Genomic DNA, 18559 nt, shown 5'->3' with positions numbered 1-18559 from the left:
TTGATATTTGTGTTTGTTTTCTATGACCGTCGTTGTTAGTCTAGCAAGTGCGCATGCGCCGTTTCTATGGTTACACCAAAGAAAAACACATCGTAAACACCTGTTTGGAGACTCTTACTATCTTGTCACGTTTACCCGTTGCATTAGGTTCGAGATCAAGTAAAATACTGGACGCTACAAGGAATGTCGCAGGAATGTGGTGAATTTTACGTCGCTGTAACCGGGGCAATTGAGTACGCAGAATTTTACGATATCGACAACGTTTACTGCAAGCATGGCTACCATTTTGGTCCTGAGTGGAGCCTCGTTACGGTGATTGCAATTAATCAGATTGTGTATTATTTGATTTGTTTTTGTTACTAATTAAGCCTGATACAATTATTTTGTCGATTCAATGTTCAGGGAATCGAAGAGGGTCTTACTCAGATGTGTAAAAAAGGTGGCGTGACACGAGAACGTGCAGTTTGGAATTTTCCATTAAGCGTCACGTTTAAGAGCTCAAGTCCACATGGCTGTAGGTGCAAATTTTCTTCATTAATCGAAACAGCACTAGTTTACTGTGAGTTTCGTGTTTAACAAAATCATACGGTTTTAGGGCCGCAATTAATACTTTCAATTTACGGTCTTGACTTTTTTGGACATGACGTTATTAGAGGATACGGCGTCTGCCATTTACCTTTAAGTACAGGACGTCATAAGAAAACGTACGGACATTTCATTTAAGTTAATATAATCCTAATAGCTTATTATTACATTATTCTACATATATACATGTCCCAGGATTTCAATATATGTACCAGAGTCGTCTTCGGTAATGCAACAGTTTTCAGCCTGGTTGACTGGAAGAAGACCGGAACTGATAGATCCAACGATCTTAGCAACCGGAAATGGCCGAGAGTGTAAGAACAGCATTTTTATTTGCCTTAAAAGTACCATTAGAACTAAGATTAAGGAATTTTTTGTTACAGTAACGCGAATGAAAGTTCAAGGAACAGTCACGGCAACGTTTAACGTTATTACCAAGGATTTTTTTAAGCTTGGATATGAAAATGGGGAGAAAAGATCAAAATGAAATGAAATACTTTACATCCTAAGAATAAATTATATTTTTGCCCAAATCTCCCACTTTACTCTCTCAAGACGAAGATCCCTACCTATTTTTTTGTCGTTTATACCTTAACGCCTTAATCATTTCACAATTGCCATTAAAATTAACATTAACGTCTCTACAATACTGACAAAGGCGTCCAATAACGTGCAAGGTTAGGTCCTTATCCTTTTGGTCTTATTTTATTTTCTTTACCGCACTCTGCTACTGCTATTATTACTTTATTGTCGAGCTACACACAAGCTAAATGAATCGTGCAACAGAAACACGAATTCCACGAATGAAATTCAAAGCCTCTCTCCGTTAAGTATTCATACGTCATTGTCGCTGGTTCTAAAGCGACTTGAGGTTATCGCGGTCCGTACATATGTATACATATGTACCAACTATATGTACAATAACATAGTTACATATTTACTCCTCACTAAGAAATTTCGATGCTTCCTCGAGGACTAGACTCGTGCGGGACTAATACTTAGGATGATGCCTTTTGTGAGGTTGCTCGCCACCTGAAAGCACGTGTTTACTATCATTAACTAGTAATTGATAATCTCCGTGGAAAGCTGCAAGATGATATAGGATTAGATTAGCCGTTGGCTAAACATGAACATCACTAACCCTTATATTATATTATTTGACAGATAAAGCGTAGATAGGCCGAAACTTGAATTGATAGCAAAACATGAATTAAAGCCTTATATAATAGATAACTACTGTATAAAACTACTGCAAGAATGATGTACAAGAGTAAGGTTGTAGGAAAAACCGAGAGATGGCGCTACGACAAGCATTGAATTAACGTACTTGTTGAATTAGTAAACTTTCGAAAAAGAAAAGTAACTACAGTAACTCTAAGTAACAAGAGAGGCAGTTGATAAACGAGCGATTCCACTCTCTAAGAAATTACTTGGGATTCTTTCGACTTCCTCCAGCTATTTCATGTAAGAAGGCTAATTTAGCTGAATAAATATAATTCCTTTCAAAAAATCTCCTCGCTTTATTCAGACTTTAAGGCAACTTTCCAAGTAATCTACGGCTACTATGATAATACACACTCAAGCGTTGGTAATCAAAAGCTTTTAAATGAAATGGGGTGCAGCCATGAATTTGAATGGTTTCTCAATTGTGCCGACGATGAGATTGTACAGTTTTACCTATTCGTATTATAACTGAAAATCATTGCTGTAGACGGTCCGGGAGTTATTGTTTCTTTTTAACAGACCGAAAACGAAGTTTTTAAAAATTTGCACGTGACTGCATATGTTTTTTTACAAAATAACCCTGTATACGATTTTTAACGCGTAATTTTCTGGGGATTACATTGATTGCAAACTGTCAAAAACACAGAACTCGTGGACCAATTATTATATATGGTCTAGCAATTGATTCAACAGAAAAATAAAGCATCTAAAGGATAAAGATGATTAACTATATATTTCTTGAATTACTCCTAACCTCAATCATTGTGGGTCAATTCAAAAGCGAATCATGAATTAATTTATATATTGTATTAAGTTACTGGGTTGTTTTGAAGTTCGAAAAATGTCAAAATTCAAGTACGACTTTGCATTGCTCAAATGTGATATACGATTGTATGTATAAATTAGAAATATATTTAATCAACGTGTATATAAATAAATAGTTACCAATTTATCTGTCGACGCAATCCTTGCAAGCAACGATAGTTTCAGAATCGGTCGACGTCACTGACGAATATAAATCTAATAATTCGAAGACTACGCCATTGGTCCATCCAAACCCAGCTTGAACCTGATATTCTCCACCTCCTCCACATTCGCCAGGTTTCACCGCGTCGTACTGCAAGCAATGAAGTAGACACATGAGAAACAAGCTCATCCCAAGATAAAATTTATTTGCATTAGACTATAGTAAATTAATTAAAATTTCTTAACCAAAGTCGTTCAGAAAATCGATCTGTACCGATTAAACGAAAAACAAGAATTTACGAACGTATAACGAAATTCAAAATATTTCGATGCCAGAATCAATACGGGGTCGTGTACAATTTTATAGAATTAATCTACGTTCACTGTGATTTTTTATAATTCCCATCAATTGGAATTGGTCGTTGATTAATTTTCGCGTTGATATTATTATAATTTGTAAAAGATATACTTTCATATATTACGCTAGGCAAGTCTCGTGCTTGGCGGATCGTTACCATCTCGTCGTTAGATTTAAAGGTGGATTAAGCACGAAGCACGAGGGTGAAGGTCAACGACGTCTCTTTAAAAATGTAAACGACACGTTACAAATCAACTGAAAAGCTTTACCCGAGGCTACCCCTATTAGCCACAATTTACCCACGAAATGACTTCAAATTTCTCAGGACTCCGGCGCAAGCAGTTTTCGGCAAAGCTGTTTTCTATTCACTGCTTTGATTTCATCTTTAGCGTCTTGTATAGGCGAACGGAAATAATCGCTTCCCGAGCGACCGGATATAATCAAGCGAACATGAAGCTTTTCTCTAAATTTCTGTTCTTATCTCTCCCCTTTTATTTTAAGAAGAAATTTCATGTCCCTGCGAAAAGCTTGTTACTTAACGATATTATTTTCAAAACTCTGCGGATAACCTTAACGATATTAATGCGAATATTCTGTATATATACATATACCCCACAAAGTGGTTCCTAAAAATACGCGAAAAGTAATTCAGAGCATGAGGGAGAATAATGAGGGGCGATACCATTTGAAAAATTCACGTTAGAGCAAGGGATGATGAACGATTTTGGGTCTTCATGTTTTTGCTGGTAAATTTATGTATCTCGCTCCCCACCATCCGGTTCTTTGGCTAATGCGTGGACGTACACACGTGTCCTTCTTTTATCGAGCATTGTATAGCTACGAGAAGAATGGCGTAATGCATTGAAGAAGGACCGACGTAGAATTCGGTTCAAAAAGAATTATTTAAGCGCTCGAAGCGATCCGCAGCTACGTTTCCATTAAGGGATGAAGAGTAAGAAGGGGATGCTGGTGATCGTGCGAAAAAATCTCGTGACATTCATCTCGTGGCAAAGGTATAATTTCTTTTTTTCGGTCGAGGTAGCAACGTAAACAAACATCCAAGTAGGCACTGAGTTATGCAAGAAGCTGAGAAGAAGCATTGTATTATTTAGTTTTGTGAAAGAAAAAACAAAAAAAAGAAAACGAAAAATGCCAGGTTTTTACTCGCCAGGCCCGCTGTTTCCAGTATTGTATTATTTGGTTTTGTGAAAGAAAATAAAAGAACACGAAAAATTCCGGGTGTTTACTCGTCAAGCCGGCTGCTCCCAGTATTGTTTCCATGATTTTCGTGCATGGGTCTACCTGGTTTTCTCATACGTCTGTGATAAATTCAGACTATTTACTCCATACTATGCTTTCAGAGAAACGACAACGTGATTGATTAGAAATACACACATACTGGATATTTCCTTTCTAGTATTTTGTTAAATTATTTATGGTATTTCCCTGTAGTAACAAGAGGACATCTGTTTGCGTTCGCATGCGCATTGCGAATTAACGTTAAAATAATATTTATCCAGCGTTCCATTCACTGGTGCTGCCATACGGAAATTAAACACGTCAACGGATGCTGTGGTACAGCTGTGCCTGAGATAGAAAAAAATATGAATTAGAATTAGTGTTACATGCCTTTTCACACATTTGACCATACGTGAGGAAACCAGCATGATTTGCACGAAGCCACCTAGTCGCCAATTCTTTGGCCAGACTGGTTGCAGGTTCCCACCCTGTCTCGTGCAGACCCTTAACGATGATGGACTGTAGGGGTGGCCAGGCATTAGGGTAGTCCCATTGTTCTCCGGTCGGGTCCAAGGACGTTGGAGTGCCACCTGTTAAATTTTAAGGAAATTACACTCGAGTTTCAAATTTCCAATTGTAGAAATTACAAATAATATTGGTAGCAGCTATGAAAAATTTTCATATATTTCAAACACTCCTACTACTACTATCTATGCTAGCATACGAGATTTGCCACAAAGAACTAGAGAGGTGTTGATTGCTCCAGAGATTTGCCACGATTTCCGACTTTAAGAAACGTTCGTAAAGATGGCTATGGTCATGCACACGAAGATAAATGTACCCATAAAATGTAGAAGCGCACAACGCGACGTGATTTTATGTTAGACAAAGGATGTAGTGTATTCTGCTCTGCAAAATATACCGCATCCGGCTAGAGGTAAATAGGTACAGCTCGGTATAATATTTTACATATGCAAACGATACATCTCATGATATTACACTCTTATTTAGAACCCTGAATCACACTGTACAACTGATCCAGTAGTAGCTACATAACAGACAGGAAGTGGAAGAAAAATTTCGCTCGTATATATCACGCGGCCTCTGTCCGGTTTCCGTAGTGAATTCAGAGCGTGGTGTATATCTATATGCTCTTAGAAATTCATAGTACGATAGTGAATATCGTCTTAGATCCTACAGCGTCGTTCACACGCGATCATCCGTGAGGTATAAAGCACGTTCTTTTCCCATCTTCTTTCTATCCTCCATTCGCTCGACCAAGCAGGAAGATAGATAACTGTTCCAGTGTGCACGAGGACACAGAATCGTAGGCAGATGCTACTAGCAATACTGATACTAAGATGCTGCATCCTTTATCGGTGACAATATTCTCACGAGGATCGTTTTTGACTACTAGCACTGTCAGTGATGCAATTCGGTATGACTTTTGAATCACTGGCGGAAATCAATCTTCGTCGTGCGACTTGCCTGCAGGGATACGTCGAGTATCCTTGCGGAGTAGTTACTCGTATATAGATATGAACGTAGGCGTATAAGAATCTCTGGTGCAATTCCCGGAGCAGGAACGAAAGAGTAAAAAATATAAAGAAACAAATGACAGAAAGATGGAGAGCGAGTATTGTGCACAGACGGATGGAAAATAGAGGACAATTGAAGATATAGGGTAAGCTTGACAGTACAGGTTATGTATCTAGCTCTTACCCATGTAGTCGATAATTCCAATGCTGTTTAGATAATTGACCATCTTATCTGCATACTCCCTTGATCTTGATATATCGTAGCTCTTAGTGTACAGAGGTGTCAAGTTCGTGGGGTAGAAGATATCCCTTTGTTTCTTGTTCTTGATATCATAGTCTAGCCAGATACCCTTTTCTTCGTTCCATAAAACATTGTCAATGGCAACTTGATATTCCTTGGCTATGTCCTCGTAGTATCGTGACTTCTAAAAGATTGAATTGACAAAGAGAAATGATAAGTGCAAGCGAAAAGGGCAACACCGGTGAAATAATTCACGTCAACCGTCGTTCCGTCACTCCCGACTGTCACGATGCTCAGCGCCATCTTTGAACTCAAACGATCAACTCGGATACGTAGAATAAAAAGCAATTTCCCTCCGGCAATGAATCGCAACGAGAGCTTTTGAATAATATTTATATAATTTTCTTTCGTCTTTATTGCAACTTTTCCGATTTCGTGTTATTGCTATCCTTTTTAATACATATATTTGTATTCTTTCGCATCAAGAGTAGCAATGTGACGAAATTGATTTTTTTTTCTTCGTTCGGAAGTTGGTCATAACTGAGCTAACTTCAAATGGTTTTATATACTCGGTAATCACACGGCGGAACGTATATTCACAGGATATGAAGTGTATTACAGTGTAAACTCTGTTGGCGGGAAGTTTAAAGTGAGATAAATCGTAAAGCGTGATCCAGGACACAGCCAGACACGATGGCATAGTAATACAGTGATGTCAAGCTAGATTACTGGCGACTATCAGATATTAAATGAGGTGAGTATTAATTAATCTCTTACCGCAATGTTGCCAAGTTTTAGCTGAAATTCGCTAAGTAGTCGTGCATTCTTTTGAAGGAATGCATTAAGATCAACGGGGATTATATATCTGGTAGCCATGTTAGTGAGATTACCCTTAGCACCATTACTAGTAATGAACCATCGTGCCGAAAAATCCCATCCACTTTCTGCAGCAGCCTTGATATCTTCGTAATAAGAATTTCGTTCATCCTCACTCTTACCCTGAGCCAGTACGTAATCCTCGCTAACGAGACATTCATATAATTATTATTACTGAGAAAACTTTTTTAATAATTTTCATAAGAAAAATGAATTTTAAATACTAACCTATAACTTTCTGGCCTTGGTCCGTCGCTACTCACTATATATCTTGACATTTTGTATGTAACGCCATTCTTTTCTACTTCTATCGCATGATCTCGTTGCCAATATGCAAATTCTTTTTCCAGAATCCCGATTATCTCGTAGAGGAATCGATGATCGTTCGTATACTCCAAATATCTATCGACCTGAAAACAGATTGCGTGGATCCTTGAATTTACATATAGGATGAAAGTTTCTGCTGGCGAATTCCTGTTACAAAGGAAAAACAGAGTGTTATATGACACTGTATACTTATCTACGTAGAGTATATCTATAACTGAGGTAATACGAAACTTTCCGGGAAACTCCTAAGGGAGCTGAGAAACGTGTCTCTTCCTTCAACGCTATGAAACCCGTTTAAAGTTTCGCAGTAAAGTCTCGTATTGCCAAAGCTTCCAGTATATACTGGATAGCGCACAGTACAGTAGTCACATCCGTAAAGAGATAGCAGACGTTAAGAATTCTCAAGAAACAAGAAAACCTAAGGATTTATTATTTTTCGAAATAATGTCGAAAAAAATTTTTCTTAAAAATTTACTAACTTCCGGTTTAAGTGTCGGATTTCGTTTAGACAAACAAAGTGAACTCGTTTATTTTTACTTTCTTGAATTCTTCATAAGGGAAGTGGTACATTCCTCTGGAAGACAAAGTTCTTACTTGTTACTACTGGTAAGAAAAGAGTATATATATTAATATATACAGGATTGACTTAGCAGGGTTGAAACACCCTTGTAATTTAAAGAAAAAAAAATTAAGCTAGTAATATTGGAAATTCGCGAGCAACTGAGATCCGGGGGAGGTAAAACCCCGCGGGGGTTGTTGGTTCGCGTTCCCGTTTTCTAAAACACTGTAAAACTCACCCCTTTACCAGTTTTCAAGCTGAGTAATGTCGAGTGGGGGTCTGCTCTAAGGCAAAATCTCTTTAGTATATATTCATTAACTGATCGCAAGAATTATACCAGCCATTAGAGGCTGAAAGTTTTGCAATAAATTCAACGAGGGGTGGTTGGAGTGGGGATGGGGTGAATTAACCCCCTCCTTGGTGGTTTTAAAATAATACAAAAATTTCCTCTCTCTCTAGATGTATACTTTCTCAGCGTGCGACCAGCTTATTGTCCTATACCTTCCAACCCTTATTTATCTAAGGGTGGAATGCCCTTACAGGGTGCTAACGAATCTCAAACGCTGATTAAAGGGACTGATATACTTAATGAGTCAGTATATCTCGGACTCGGTATTATTAAGAAAATTTTTAAGTGCTATCGACCAATTTCCGAAAATCCACACCTTGTGCTTTACTGAGTTTGAATTACTTATGAAAAAAATTGTTTCCTACCATGGGGATAAGAAGGGGTGGCTGACTTCTCATGAGATAGTAGACGCGACCACCGTTTGGAATAAAGCCGTAAGTTTTGACCAAGTAAAGAAAATTCAAGATCATCCCCTTGGCCGTCTGGTGCATATCCGAGAGTAATAAACCCTCTATAATCCAGTAGCTATCCCAGTAGTAGTATTCTTTTATGAAAAAAAAAGAGAAAAGAAATGTATAAAATTGTACAACCCTTATTCGGAGTCGGTTTAAAAACGAGCTAAAGAATAACCTGTAAATCTTCCTCCAGGTGCGATGAATCCATTTTCTACGTATATCAGACTGTGTCTACTTGGATTTTCAGACACCTCCTTCTTCACCTTCCTCGATAATTTTTTCCAGATCAGGTTTAAGTCCTCCAGCCACTCACGGAAATTCGGATCCTGTATCCTATTCAGAATCTTTGGACTCTTCGTCCAATCGGTCGGGCTCCAGTTCTCCAGTTCAGCTTCCGCCGAGAAGTTTTCCTTTATGAATTCTCGCAGCTGAGTGGCATTGGGATTGTTGTTTGTTTCCTTCATTAATTTCTGAAAGCTGGAGTTAATTTTTATTAATTAATCATTTTTCGTCGGATTTCTCCCCGCAATCATTTATTTCTTCCTTACTTGCTGAGAGTCACTTCCGGATCGTGCAACTGGGACATGTCGACGAACGTTTTACTGTCTTCGTACAGTCTGGCCAGTTGAATGGTTTTGAGCAATTCGCCCTGGCAGTAAATTTGACTGAAAATTTGAATCGAAGAAGAATTAAAGATACAAAATTAGCTCGTATTAAATCGATGGTGTAACGATCGTTCCTCGGGCTATAGAAAACGCCATTGGGTTCTTCGCTTAGCTTTATCATTACTCGAGCCAGAGAAACTTCTACACCCGCTTCGCTGTTGTTCGTTATCGTTATAACCCAAGGATGAAACTCAGAAAGTCCTATAGACGATGGGGAGGGGGGGGTGGCAGGGGGGAGTCTCAAGGAAAAATTGCCAGGATACCAACCCCCTCGTTCAATTCTCCTGCATACTACGAAAGTCCAACTTTTCCACTTACGTATAGATCTAATAGCCTCAAGGCCAAAGCCTCGGGCTTAATCTTCGAGAGAAGCGAATAGGCGGGAAATAACAAAATTAAAAAAAAAAAGTGAAAAAGGAAAGACAAATTTTGCCTGCTTCAAAAGTTAACTGGGGGATGATTCGAAGTTTGCATGATAAAAAAAATTATTTTTTTTTTACAAAAATTGTACACGGTCAATTATCTGCGAATGCTCAAAATCAAGGGTTCCAGCGTACGACCCTACGTTTTAATAATCGAAAATTGTGTCATGGATATCCTGTGGAAGAAAACGAAATTTTGCGTGAATAACACCGCAGCCCAGTTAATGTAATCGTTTGTCTGCGGCTTGCCGAAGCCGTATACCGTTTCGCTGGTTAAATCCAGGTTTCTCGAGTTTATCGGAAAATCAGCTACCCGTGTACGTAGCTCCGCGTTGCTATGGACTTTTATTCGTTTTATCCCTACCGCTCCCATCGAAACTCCTTTCACACTGTTTTCTATACGTTTCGCCGGCTATTCGGCAGGCGTAATGCAGCGTGACAAAAGAACATATCGGAACGTTTTATTTACCAGTAGGCAGAAAAGGATCGAAATTATTGTCACGTTTTCAATAAGAAATACAAGCTCCTGGTTATTCGAATGAAATTCGGTACAAGCTCAGACGTAACGGTTTCGCCGAAAAGAGTCCTCGAGTATCCCAAAACGTTCGTGATCGACGAAACCTTCGACGTCCAATTTTGCGAATTAAACGCGAGACTCGGACTGAGTACGGGCGAGTTGAAATTCAGTTGGGAAAAAGTAACTTGGTTAAAGAGGTTAGGCGAGTCCGGGGAGAAATTCGAAGGTAAGTTTTTCACTCGCAACCAACATTCCCGGACTGGTGGTGATTCGATAATTAACCCTCGCTCGGGATAATTGGACGTTGTCGTGCGGATAAAACCGAGCTGTCGGCCAATCAAGTTCGATTAATAACCAATTGGGTTAAACGGGATGAATCGCTCGAGCGCGGATTACTATGGTAGGTACAGCAGATGGGAATCGACTATCGTCAACAATTCCGGTCGATTAGTCGACGATTCTACGGTACTGGGTGGTTAAAAAGAAAAATAAGGTCTGTTCGATATAATTCGAGGACAATTAATTAATTCGTTTTAAATTATTTAAATTTTATTAGTTTAATACTCGATATTCTATACGACCGATAGCTGTTTACTCAACGTACAGGGATGCTGTTCCATTTCACAGACGTATCCGATGATAAAAATTCATACACCCGTTATACCAAAACACCCCGTTAAAATTTTACTTGAAATTCGCTGCTCTCCAAAATTCCCAATTCCAAAAGTCGACAAAAACCCGTATCAGTATTTCTCGTAATACCGAAACCGTATTTTTTCGACTTTTTCAATCCATACCTCGTACCATTTCTGAATCATATAAAAACACGAACCGACCTTAGCCCAAGTTATTTAGCAGTCTGGACTTTTTACCTCAACAGCGCTCCTCTCTCGAGCATTGATTTTCGTTATACGAAAGCCCAGCGATCCTGGGAAACCGCATAGAAAATTAAATCGTTCAACGACACCAGCCGCTATGAAAACGGGATCGTAAAAATGCGCGATTCTTTATTGAATTGTAACGAAGTCAATCGCGTATTTATTATCGACAATTTGACGTTTCAATTTTTTAACCTGAAATCCCGTCCGAACGACTGACGGATTAATTAGTGGAAAATAAATATTTGCTCACGCAGGCTTATCGGGTAACCTCGTTTCGTTACGGTTAGTTAAATTTGCATTGATTACGAAATGTACGCTTTGCTATACGTCTCTGCTGTTTACTTGTCAAAGTGACGTTAACTCACTTGTCACAGGTTTCATCCACTTGCGGCACTTTTTTTCTTTCATTTTCTTTACTCCACGTTCCTTTTGCGAAGGGTCGTCACTTTTTATACGTTCCTTATGTTGGTACCGTGAATTCGAGGTTTAAACGAAAAGTAATCAGACTAGTGTTAATTGCGATTTATTTCCATTGAAAGAAATTCATTTCCATTCGTAAGCCTGAAAACAGCACGGAATTGTAAATGGGTCTGTTGGTTGATACTTTGACGGAGTAACGAGTCTGATGATAAAAGAGTGAAGCAATTTGAAGAAAATTTTTTGTTTTTCATCGTGGAACTGTAATTGGCCTGAATGTGGCAGATAAAAGAATTTCGCTTTCCATGTTAAATTTACCCTGAATCAAATGCGTTTCAGAATTCGTTGAATTGGGGTTTATTTGCCGAAGGGCCTTCCCCTTGGCGGAACGCGAGGAAGGGTTAGCTCGGAGAGGGAAAAGTGTTTTTGGCGAGTGGCGAGTTGAAAATTCACCCTTAAGGAAAATGTCCATCGCCCATTAATTTCCAAAGTATTTAGACTCTTAGTGGCTGAAGTACCCGGCAGACCGTCTGCTTTCTTCAATGGCTTCCACATTCGTTCGGTCCTCGGCCGTTTCGGCTGTCACGAAGGAAAAGTTCCCTCGATGAGATGGCCTTGTGGAAAATTGTATCCACTTGTTCGATAAATGTTTAATGCCCCCCGTGGAAAGATTGCCAGCTATCTCAGGACTGCAGTATTTACAAAACGCGGCTAATCTGACAGGGACAATCAAAATACTGATTAGGGAATACGTTAAAATGTAAATTTAGTTGAACCGTGACACGTTTCCTTTAAATTTGCATGACTTGACTTTTTTTTTTAAATATTAAAATTCGATTGTATTATACTAAACGGTACCACTCATTTCACGCGATTGATTATGGTTCAATGTAAACACGCATGGTGATATCTAGTCATACATGACCTCATATGGTGATATCAGACCAAACGTCGTTAGACCTTGTTAGTTTTATGACATGGTCATTTATGCTTAACCCTATTTAATCGTATGCAGTTATGTATATATAGTTGTAAAAATTATATATATAATCAGTAAAATAGTGACACATTCCAAAAATTTGTTATCACCGAAATTGGTTAACGAGCATAAAATAATTAAAAATATTTTTATGACTAATTAATTATTTGCTATTTGATCGTATATGGCATCATTTTCAATTTTTATATAATTTTTGTAACGAGCCATTGTTTTAGCTTTTTTGTATTTTAATCTTGACGTTTTCATCGAATCCACATCAGCAGTTTTGCGTTGAATAATTTAGGAACTGGGGTATTTTGTATTTTTTTTTTTCACCGTCTGTATGGTATGGATAATCTACGTAGTGGCATCGTGCTGAGGGATTTGAGTCACAGAAGGAAGTCGAAGGAGCTTTAGATATTTTTTTTTCATTTTCATCCTGCGTTTATCTCTGAACCCCGTGGGAGACCTCATCCCGCATATACTTTTCATGGAGAAACTAATCCCAGTTTTCGGTAAGGCTAACTGTCATCGTTTAGAGTATCCTGGGATAGTATTAATCTTATTGCTGCGGTAAGTGATCAAAAATAGAAAATCTTATCAAATGAAAGAAAAAGAAAAATTGCGACAATTGTAGATAAAAAATTGTATGAAATTCGATAGAAAAAATCTCGAGTCTAGCACTGCACAAATTATTACATTTTTATTGCCTCTCAACTGCTTCATTCGTATTTACGGGTTACGGCTGGTCGTATACATGAAAACGAAAAAAGGCGATTTTTATAACGCGAATATATATTGTTCTACGGGGATCCAAGTTTAGCATTAATTTCCATTGCGATTTCGTTAGGAGTTTATTTAACCCAGACCAGAAACCAGGTTATAATCGAAGAGGAAATTTTTCTACGTTTTCCCAAGGGGATGGACGCTGTTAGCGCTAATACGTTGTAAAGGGTACTTCGAGCGTGTGATAATAATGACAAGACTGCAAAAAGGGGGAACGATAGAATAAATTTTAAAGGCTGTTACGTAAGACTCTGGATCGTCGTCCCACAGTTCACTGGAAGTTACTAGCAGTACTGCCAACCCCTAGCTAAGTGCTGTTTACAGTGGGCGTTTGGATTTAGCAATTTTACGTATTCTAAAGACGTCAAGTTTTTGGAATTTTCAGCAAGAGCGTTCTCATGATTTGCAAATCACTGTGGTTGAAAAACAACAAAACAGACATTATTAAAGCATCGTTCACGTGACGCCTCGAAGCCAGAAACGCAGTCGGTACGCGTCCATTAGCAGTTTCCTACGTTCCCGGCTGATTGTCATTGTCGGAATAGGTTCGTCAATCACCTTTCTATGGTTCTGTATACTCGATGTAGTTATTTCCTTCGCTAATTATTTCTGTATCACGAGAGAATTTCAACCGCGTAAACGTGTCCATAATGCATCTATTGCAAAACAGCTGACTACTTCGACCTTTAATCTGGAATAACGGCGTATCACATTCCGCAAGTGACGATTCAACTATTCTGAGGTTTCACGGGTCAACTGACAGGCCAATAGCAATGCGGCTATCTGTTGGATTCAGTGTTGCACGAGAACCAATTTCAGTCACACAGTATAACGCAAGTTCTTTTATAATACATATACAGTGGTAGATCATTGAGTGAGGTTAGATTCGTTTTCGTCCAATGGAAAGTTACAGGGATCGATCGGCTCACGGATAATCCTTTCCGTTAAGTTTCAGGTTCGATCCCAGCACAGGGAATATTTTTTTTTCGTACCTAAAAATATTTCTAAACTATAATCACTGTATCACTCTTATTTATCACTGTTTGAAAATGTTCCTAGATTAATTAAATACCGGAAAGTGTACAGGACGTATAAATATGAGGAAGCCGATACGTCTGGCGCATAGGACTGTTAGACAGTAGTGTAGCGTTAGATACCAACTGTTGCCTACTTCACTCTTAACCCAGTCAACCAATTCGAGTGTCACTCTTTGTCAAAGTATGTAATAAAAGCGCGCATCTCGTGAAATTAATTATTAATACTTATCAATTGTCAAAGGAATAACAGCCGGGCGCGATAAGTTTTTCCAAGAAATATTCCAACGCATTCCTCAACTGTCTGGGAATTTATTTCAGGGTGATGGAGCTCCGTGTTCTCTCGCAATATATTCCATTCTTCTTACGGTCACTTTTATTCGTGACTTGCCGGCGCGCAGATTCAGCACGCTAACGGGTGTCCAGGATTAATTGAGAACGGGACATATTTTACCCAGAGGAAGATTCTTGTAGGAAATTTACTGGGACGATTGCTCATGGTGAAACGCGACAGAAAGTTTTTCTTATGGATCATCGCGTCACGTGTCTCGGCACGAGTTTACTGTCAATTACGTTTTATCGAAATCCACAATCGACCAGGCCTTCCCATGCTGTTATCATTACCTAAAGTTTCAACAGCTATAACATGTAAGCGACGAAGGACTTAAAAAACGTGAGATGAAGCAATGAGATTCGTAAAATATTTCCAAGTTATCGTCAGATAAGATAGTTGGAGATTAGCTTATCCTCGCTCAGAAATTGCACATTTTTTGTTATCTTCTTTTTTTATCGTTCTCGAGTACACGAATCAATGGCATTCTTCACACATTCTTCTATTAGATTATCCAGATCTTGACCTTACGTTATATGGCTGATTTCGATATCGCGACACAGTATATAATAACGCCCTATCACGGTATATAAAAACGAAATATCTTAATCAAAGAAATAGGATATTTTATCGGAGTCATATTTTGATTTCCTTAGCAGTGATAACCACGATAAAAAGAATATATTGACAATAACATTGAAATGTCGCAAGTGTTACATTTATACAATTTCATATTAATGGGACGGTATAATTTAGTCTATAAAGTAATTGACGAGTTTTCATAAAAATTTTTTATATCACTTTGGAAAAACTTAAGTAAAGGATTCCTTAGTCTTTTTTTTCAGATTAAAGCATAATTTAACTTCGTCGTTTGAAAACTATAAATTTTCCAATCTTTCCTTATCTATAGTTATTCTATGTACATCTCCCCCCATTTTGATACTCTACGCATCGCTCACTGCGCATAAAAGGATAGTAAATATATTTTCAATCAGCTCGTCCGAAATTCCTATATCCATTTAATTTTCGTCCTTTTCATCAGCAGTCGACTTAATCAGCGTCTGCAAGTGCATCGACATTCAACAAGTTTACGATCTTTCCCATATAACTTTCCCCCGTAACACTTGTAGCTCGGTATTTCCCCAAGTTCCGTATCCTCCATTTATCGCTCGTACCCGAAGAGTTTCTCGGGTCCATTGTAAGAAGACGATATCCCGCCAATAACCAAAAAAAAATCTCTACCACGATAATACTATATAAAAAAGAATTTGAGCCCTATCGTCAATAAAATTAATATCCATGAATCACCAAATAAATAAAAAAAGAACTGAAAAAAAAAATTTTTCTCACCTGTCGCAAAGGTCACCAGATTTAACACTGGCGCCTCTGATGGTCGCGGCATCAGCCAAAGACGCTAGTAGAAAACCAATGAAAAGACGTCCAAGCATGATTCGTCTCATCCGGTTGTCATTAAATGAAATAAATCAAACGATACTGTCTGTTACTCTCGTAGAATAAACCAAGCGATAGATGCGCGAAGTTCGGTCGAAACTTTCCAAGAAGTTATTTCACTGCTTTGTTATACTATATACATATATATATATATACAGCTGGTACTTCGGGCAATGCTCTCATTCCCATATACGGGGGAACCCCACTCCTTGACCTCACGAAACTCTGCGCGACTTCAGTCTCCTCTCTGTGCTGTTGATACCGGCAGAGCTTGGCGATGCACTTTTCTTCCGATGTCTCTGCAGGAGGCGAAGGTTAAGGAGTGGGGATAGAGCCCCAGCCAATCTCGCTTCTTAGCACTGGGCCTTACGCAGGAGAGGCGCACTCCGCGTGGGGTCCTTTTATATACCGATCTTCTTCGGACTTATTTTCTTCCTACTACGGGAGTCACTAACGAACCACGAACGTCTCCGAGTATAATGATGTCACGTTGCGTCCGCCTTGGCGCTGTTATATGCTCGTCCGATTGATAGCGGACCGGGCAGCTATTGGCCGACCATCTTGGCATTTCTTTGACCTGATTGGTCGGATCGTGCGCTGGGGAAAAAACTCTGAGCCACAAATCTATTTTGCTAAATGTACGTGTGCGCGTTCGTTTATCGGCTTCTTCGATGCTCCAGTTATTATATGTTTCTCATAATTCGGATTCTTCGAATATCTCGGGATTCTGGAATCATTGAGTTTAATTCGAAAAATATTTTCACTCGAATTTATTAAATTTACAGAGCTCTCTTTTAATTTTATTTATTATTTACTATGTATCTCGGACGTTGTGCTGGGTTAGAGCGGGGGTAATGATTAATATCATTATTAGCCTATTATGTATCGTTATCTCAACGATGTTCACGTGGCTCTTATCAATTTTGTATTTAGAGGTTAGTTTCTACCTTTTTGTCGTCTATTACTATGTGGGTAGCACGGGGGTATAATTATCTTTGGAATTGGACAATTGCATAAATATAGGATACTGACTGGCAGGGGATACACAAAATTGAATCTTGTCTCTGGATTAGGGTAGTTTTGGGTAATTGTTGAAATACTACGATAGCGGAAACGACCTTTCAAACGTATATGCAAGAAATTTTGATACTCGGACGACCCTTTGTACAAATGGAGATTAAATCTATGATAAAAGTCTGTTAGTCGGCAAAAACAATGTTTTATTGATATTTTACATATAATTTGTGAATCGAGGAATTATTTATATTTAATAAATAATTATTATCGCCAAGTGCATTTTTTTTGTGAAGCAATTTCGAGCCAGTGATAGTGGATTACATAATTTTCAATATAAAAAATAATAATAAAATTAACAAATGCGCGTTTCATATCTCTCCCCTATATAATCGCAGCATCCCTTGCGCGTCAATAAGTTTCGGGTGTCTATCGATCAAACGAGTCTGCCTTTTCTTTTCAGATTCTAAATACTCATTTTTCAAACAAAAAAAAAATTATTTTGTCCAGACAAATTACCACGTGCAGTGGCGCCTTCGGGTGACCTCGTACTTTTGATTACTATATACACACGCGCTTAAGTACGTCAAGGCAAAGGGGGTGGATGCCTTCGTCACTTTGAGTCTGTCTCCGTTAATTAATACTCATTAAGCTTTCGTATTATTGACCTAAGTATATTGATATTGACCTAATAATAATAAAATTAACAAATGCGCGTTTCATATCTCTCCCCTATGTAATCGCAGCATCCCTTGCCCGTCAATTAGTTTCGGGTGTCTATCGATCAAACGAGTCTGCCTTTTCTTTTCAGATTCTAAATATTCATTTTTCAAAAAAAAAAAAATTATTTTGTCCAGACAAATTACCACGTGCAGTGGCGCCTTCGCGTGACCTCGTACTTTTGATTACTATATACACACGCGCTTAAGTACGTCAAGGCAAAGGGGGTGGATGCCTTCGTCACTTTGAGTCTGTCTCCGTTAATTAATACTCATTAAGCTTTCGTATTATTGACCTAAGTATATTGATATTGACCTAATAATAATAAAATTAACAAATGCGCGTTTCATATCTCTCCCCTATGTAATCGCAGCATCCCTTGCCCGTCAATTAGTTTCGGGTGTCTATCGATCAAACGAGTCTGCCTTTTCTTTTCAGATTCTAAATATTCATTTTTCAAAAAAAAAAAAAATTATTTTGTCCAGACAAATTACCACGTGCAGTGGCGCCTTCGCGTGACCTCGTACTTTTGATTACTATATACACACGCTTAAGTACGTCAAGGCAAGGGGGGTGGATGCCTCCGTCACTTTGAATCTGTCTCCGTTAATTAATGCTCATCAA

At 38.5% G+C, this 18559-nt stretch overlaps 2 protein-coding genes and 1 long non-coding RNA gene across 6 annotated transcripts; 2 read left to right on the top strand and 1 right to left on the bottom strand.

Annotated features, from left to right (window-relative positions):
- The first annotated feature begins 48 nt into the window (after positions 1-48).
- Positions 49-1118, top strand: LOC107265670 (B9 domain-containing protein 1). 2 transcript variants are annotated; one of them, XM_015735370.2, is made up of 5 exons: positions 49-312; positions 403-514; positions 596-704; positions 781-899; positions 969-1118. In XM_015735370.2, the coding sequence occupies exons 1-5, from the start codon at positions 184-186 to the stop codon at positions 1070-1072; spliced, it is 573 nt and encodes a 190-aa protein (XP_015590856.1). In that variant the 5' UTR covers positions 49-183; the 3' UTR covers positions 1073-1118. The 2 variants fall into 2 exon arrangements, with proteins under 2 accessions (XP_015590856.1, XP_024938603.1); XM_025082835.1 differs by having other exon boundaries at positions 781-1118.
- On the bottom strand, positions 1089-16696 carry LOC107265667 (trehalase). Of its 3 annotated transcripts, none has more exons than XM_015735362.2 (10): positions 16100-16694; positions 9266-9382; positions 8893-9194; positions 8628-8806; positions 7256-7437; positions 6929-7172; positions 6095-6335; positions 4763-4962; positions 2755-2926; positions 1089-1617 (listed from the first exon to the last, which is right to left on the bottom strand). In XM_015735362.2, the coding sequence occupies exons 1-9, from the start codon at positions 16207-16209 to the stop codon at positions 2759-2761; spliced, it is 1743 nt and encodes a 580-aa protein (XP_015590848.1). In that variant the 5' UTR covers positions 16210-16694; the 3' UTR covers positions 1089-1617; positions 2755-2758. The 3 variants fall into 3 exon arrangements, with proteins under 3 accessions (XP_015590848.1, XP_024938586.1, XP_024938587.1); XM_025082818.1 differs by lacking the exon at positions 16100-16694 and adding an exon at positions 11568-11763; XM_025082819.1 differs by lacking the exons at positions 6929-7172; positions 7256-7437 and having other exon boundaries at positions 16100-16696.
- Positions 13628-14879, top strand: LOC112494041. Its single transcript, XR_003059115.1, has 3 exons — positions 13628-14339; positions 14444-14602; positions 14740-14879. It is a non-coding gene; the product is annotated as an uncharacterized LOC112494041 (long non-coding RNA).
- Positions 16697-18559: the final 1863 nt, after the last annotated feature.

Source organism: Cephus cinctus, unplaced genomic scaffold, assembly GCF_000341935.2.
Source record: "Cephus cinctus unplaced genomic scaffold, Ccin1 Ccin1_scaffold0230, whole genome shotgun sequence".
NCBI lineage: Eukaryota > Metazoa > Arthropoda > Insecta > Hymenoptera > Cephidae > Cephus > Cephus cinctus.
Note: the sequence above shows the minus strand (reverse complement) of the source record. Positions and strands in the feature narration are given on the sequence as shown.

Excerpts from the sequence above, each read along its gene's own strand:
- LOC107265670 (XM_025082835.1), top strand. The coding sequence starts at position 184 with ATGTCGCAGGAATGTGGTGAATTTTACGTCGCTGTAACCGGGGCAATT. Across the intron at positions 313-402 it reads CTGAGTGGAGCCTCGTTACG|GGAATCGAAGAGGGTCTTAC; the intron begins GTGATTGCAATT and ends TTCAATGTTCAG. Across the intron at positions 515-595 it reads GAGCTCAAGTCCACATGGCT|GGCCGCAATTAATACTTTCA; the intron begins GTAGGTGCAAAT and ends ATACGGTTTTAG.
- LOC107265667 (XM_015735362.2), bottom strand. The coding sequence starts at position 16,209 with ATGAGACGAATCATGCTTGGACGTCTTTTCATTGGTTTTCTACTAGCG. Across the intron at positions 8,807-8,892 it reads ACCTGGAGGAAGATTTACAG|AATACTACTACTGGGATAGC; the intron begins GTTATTCTTTAG and ends TTTTCATAAAAG. Across the intron at positions 2,927-4,762 it reads ATGGTCAAATGTGTGAAAAG|TACGACGCGGTGAAACCTGG; the intron begins GCATGTAACACT and ends CATTGCTTGCAG.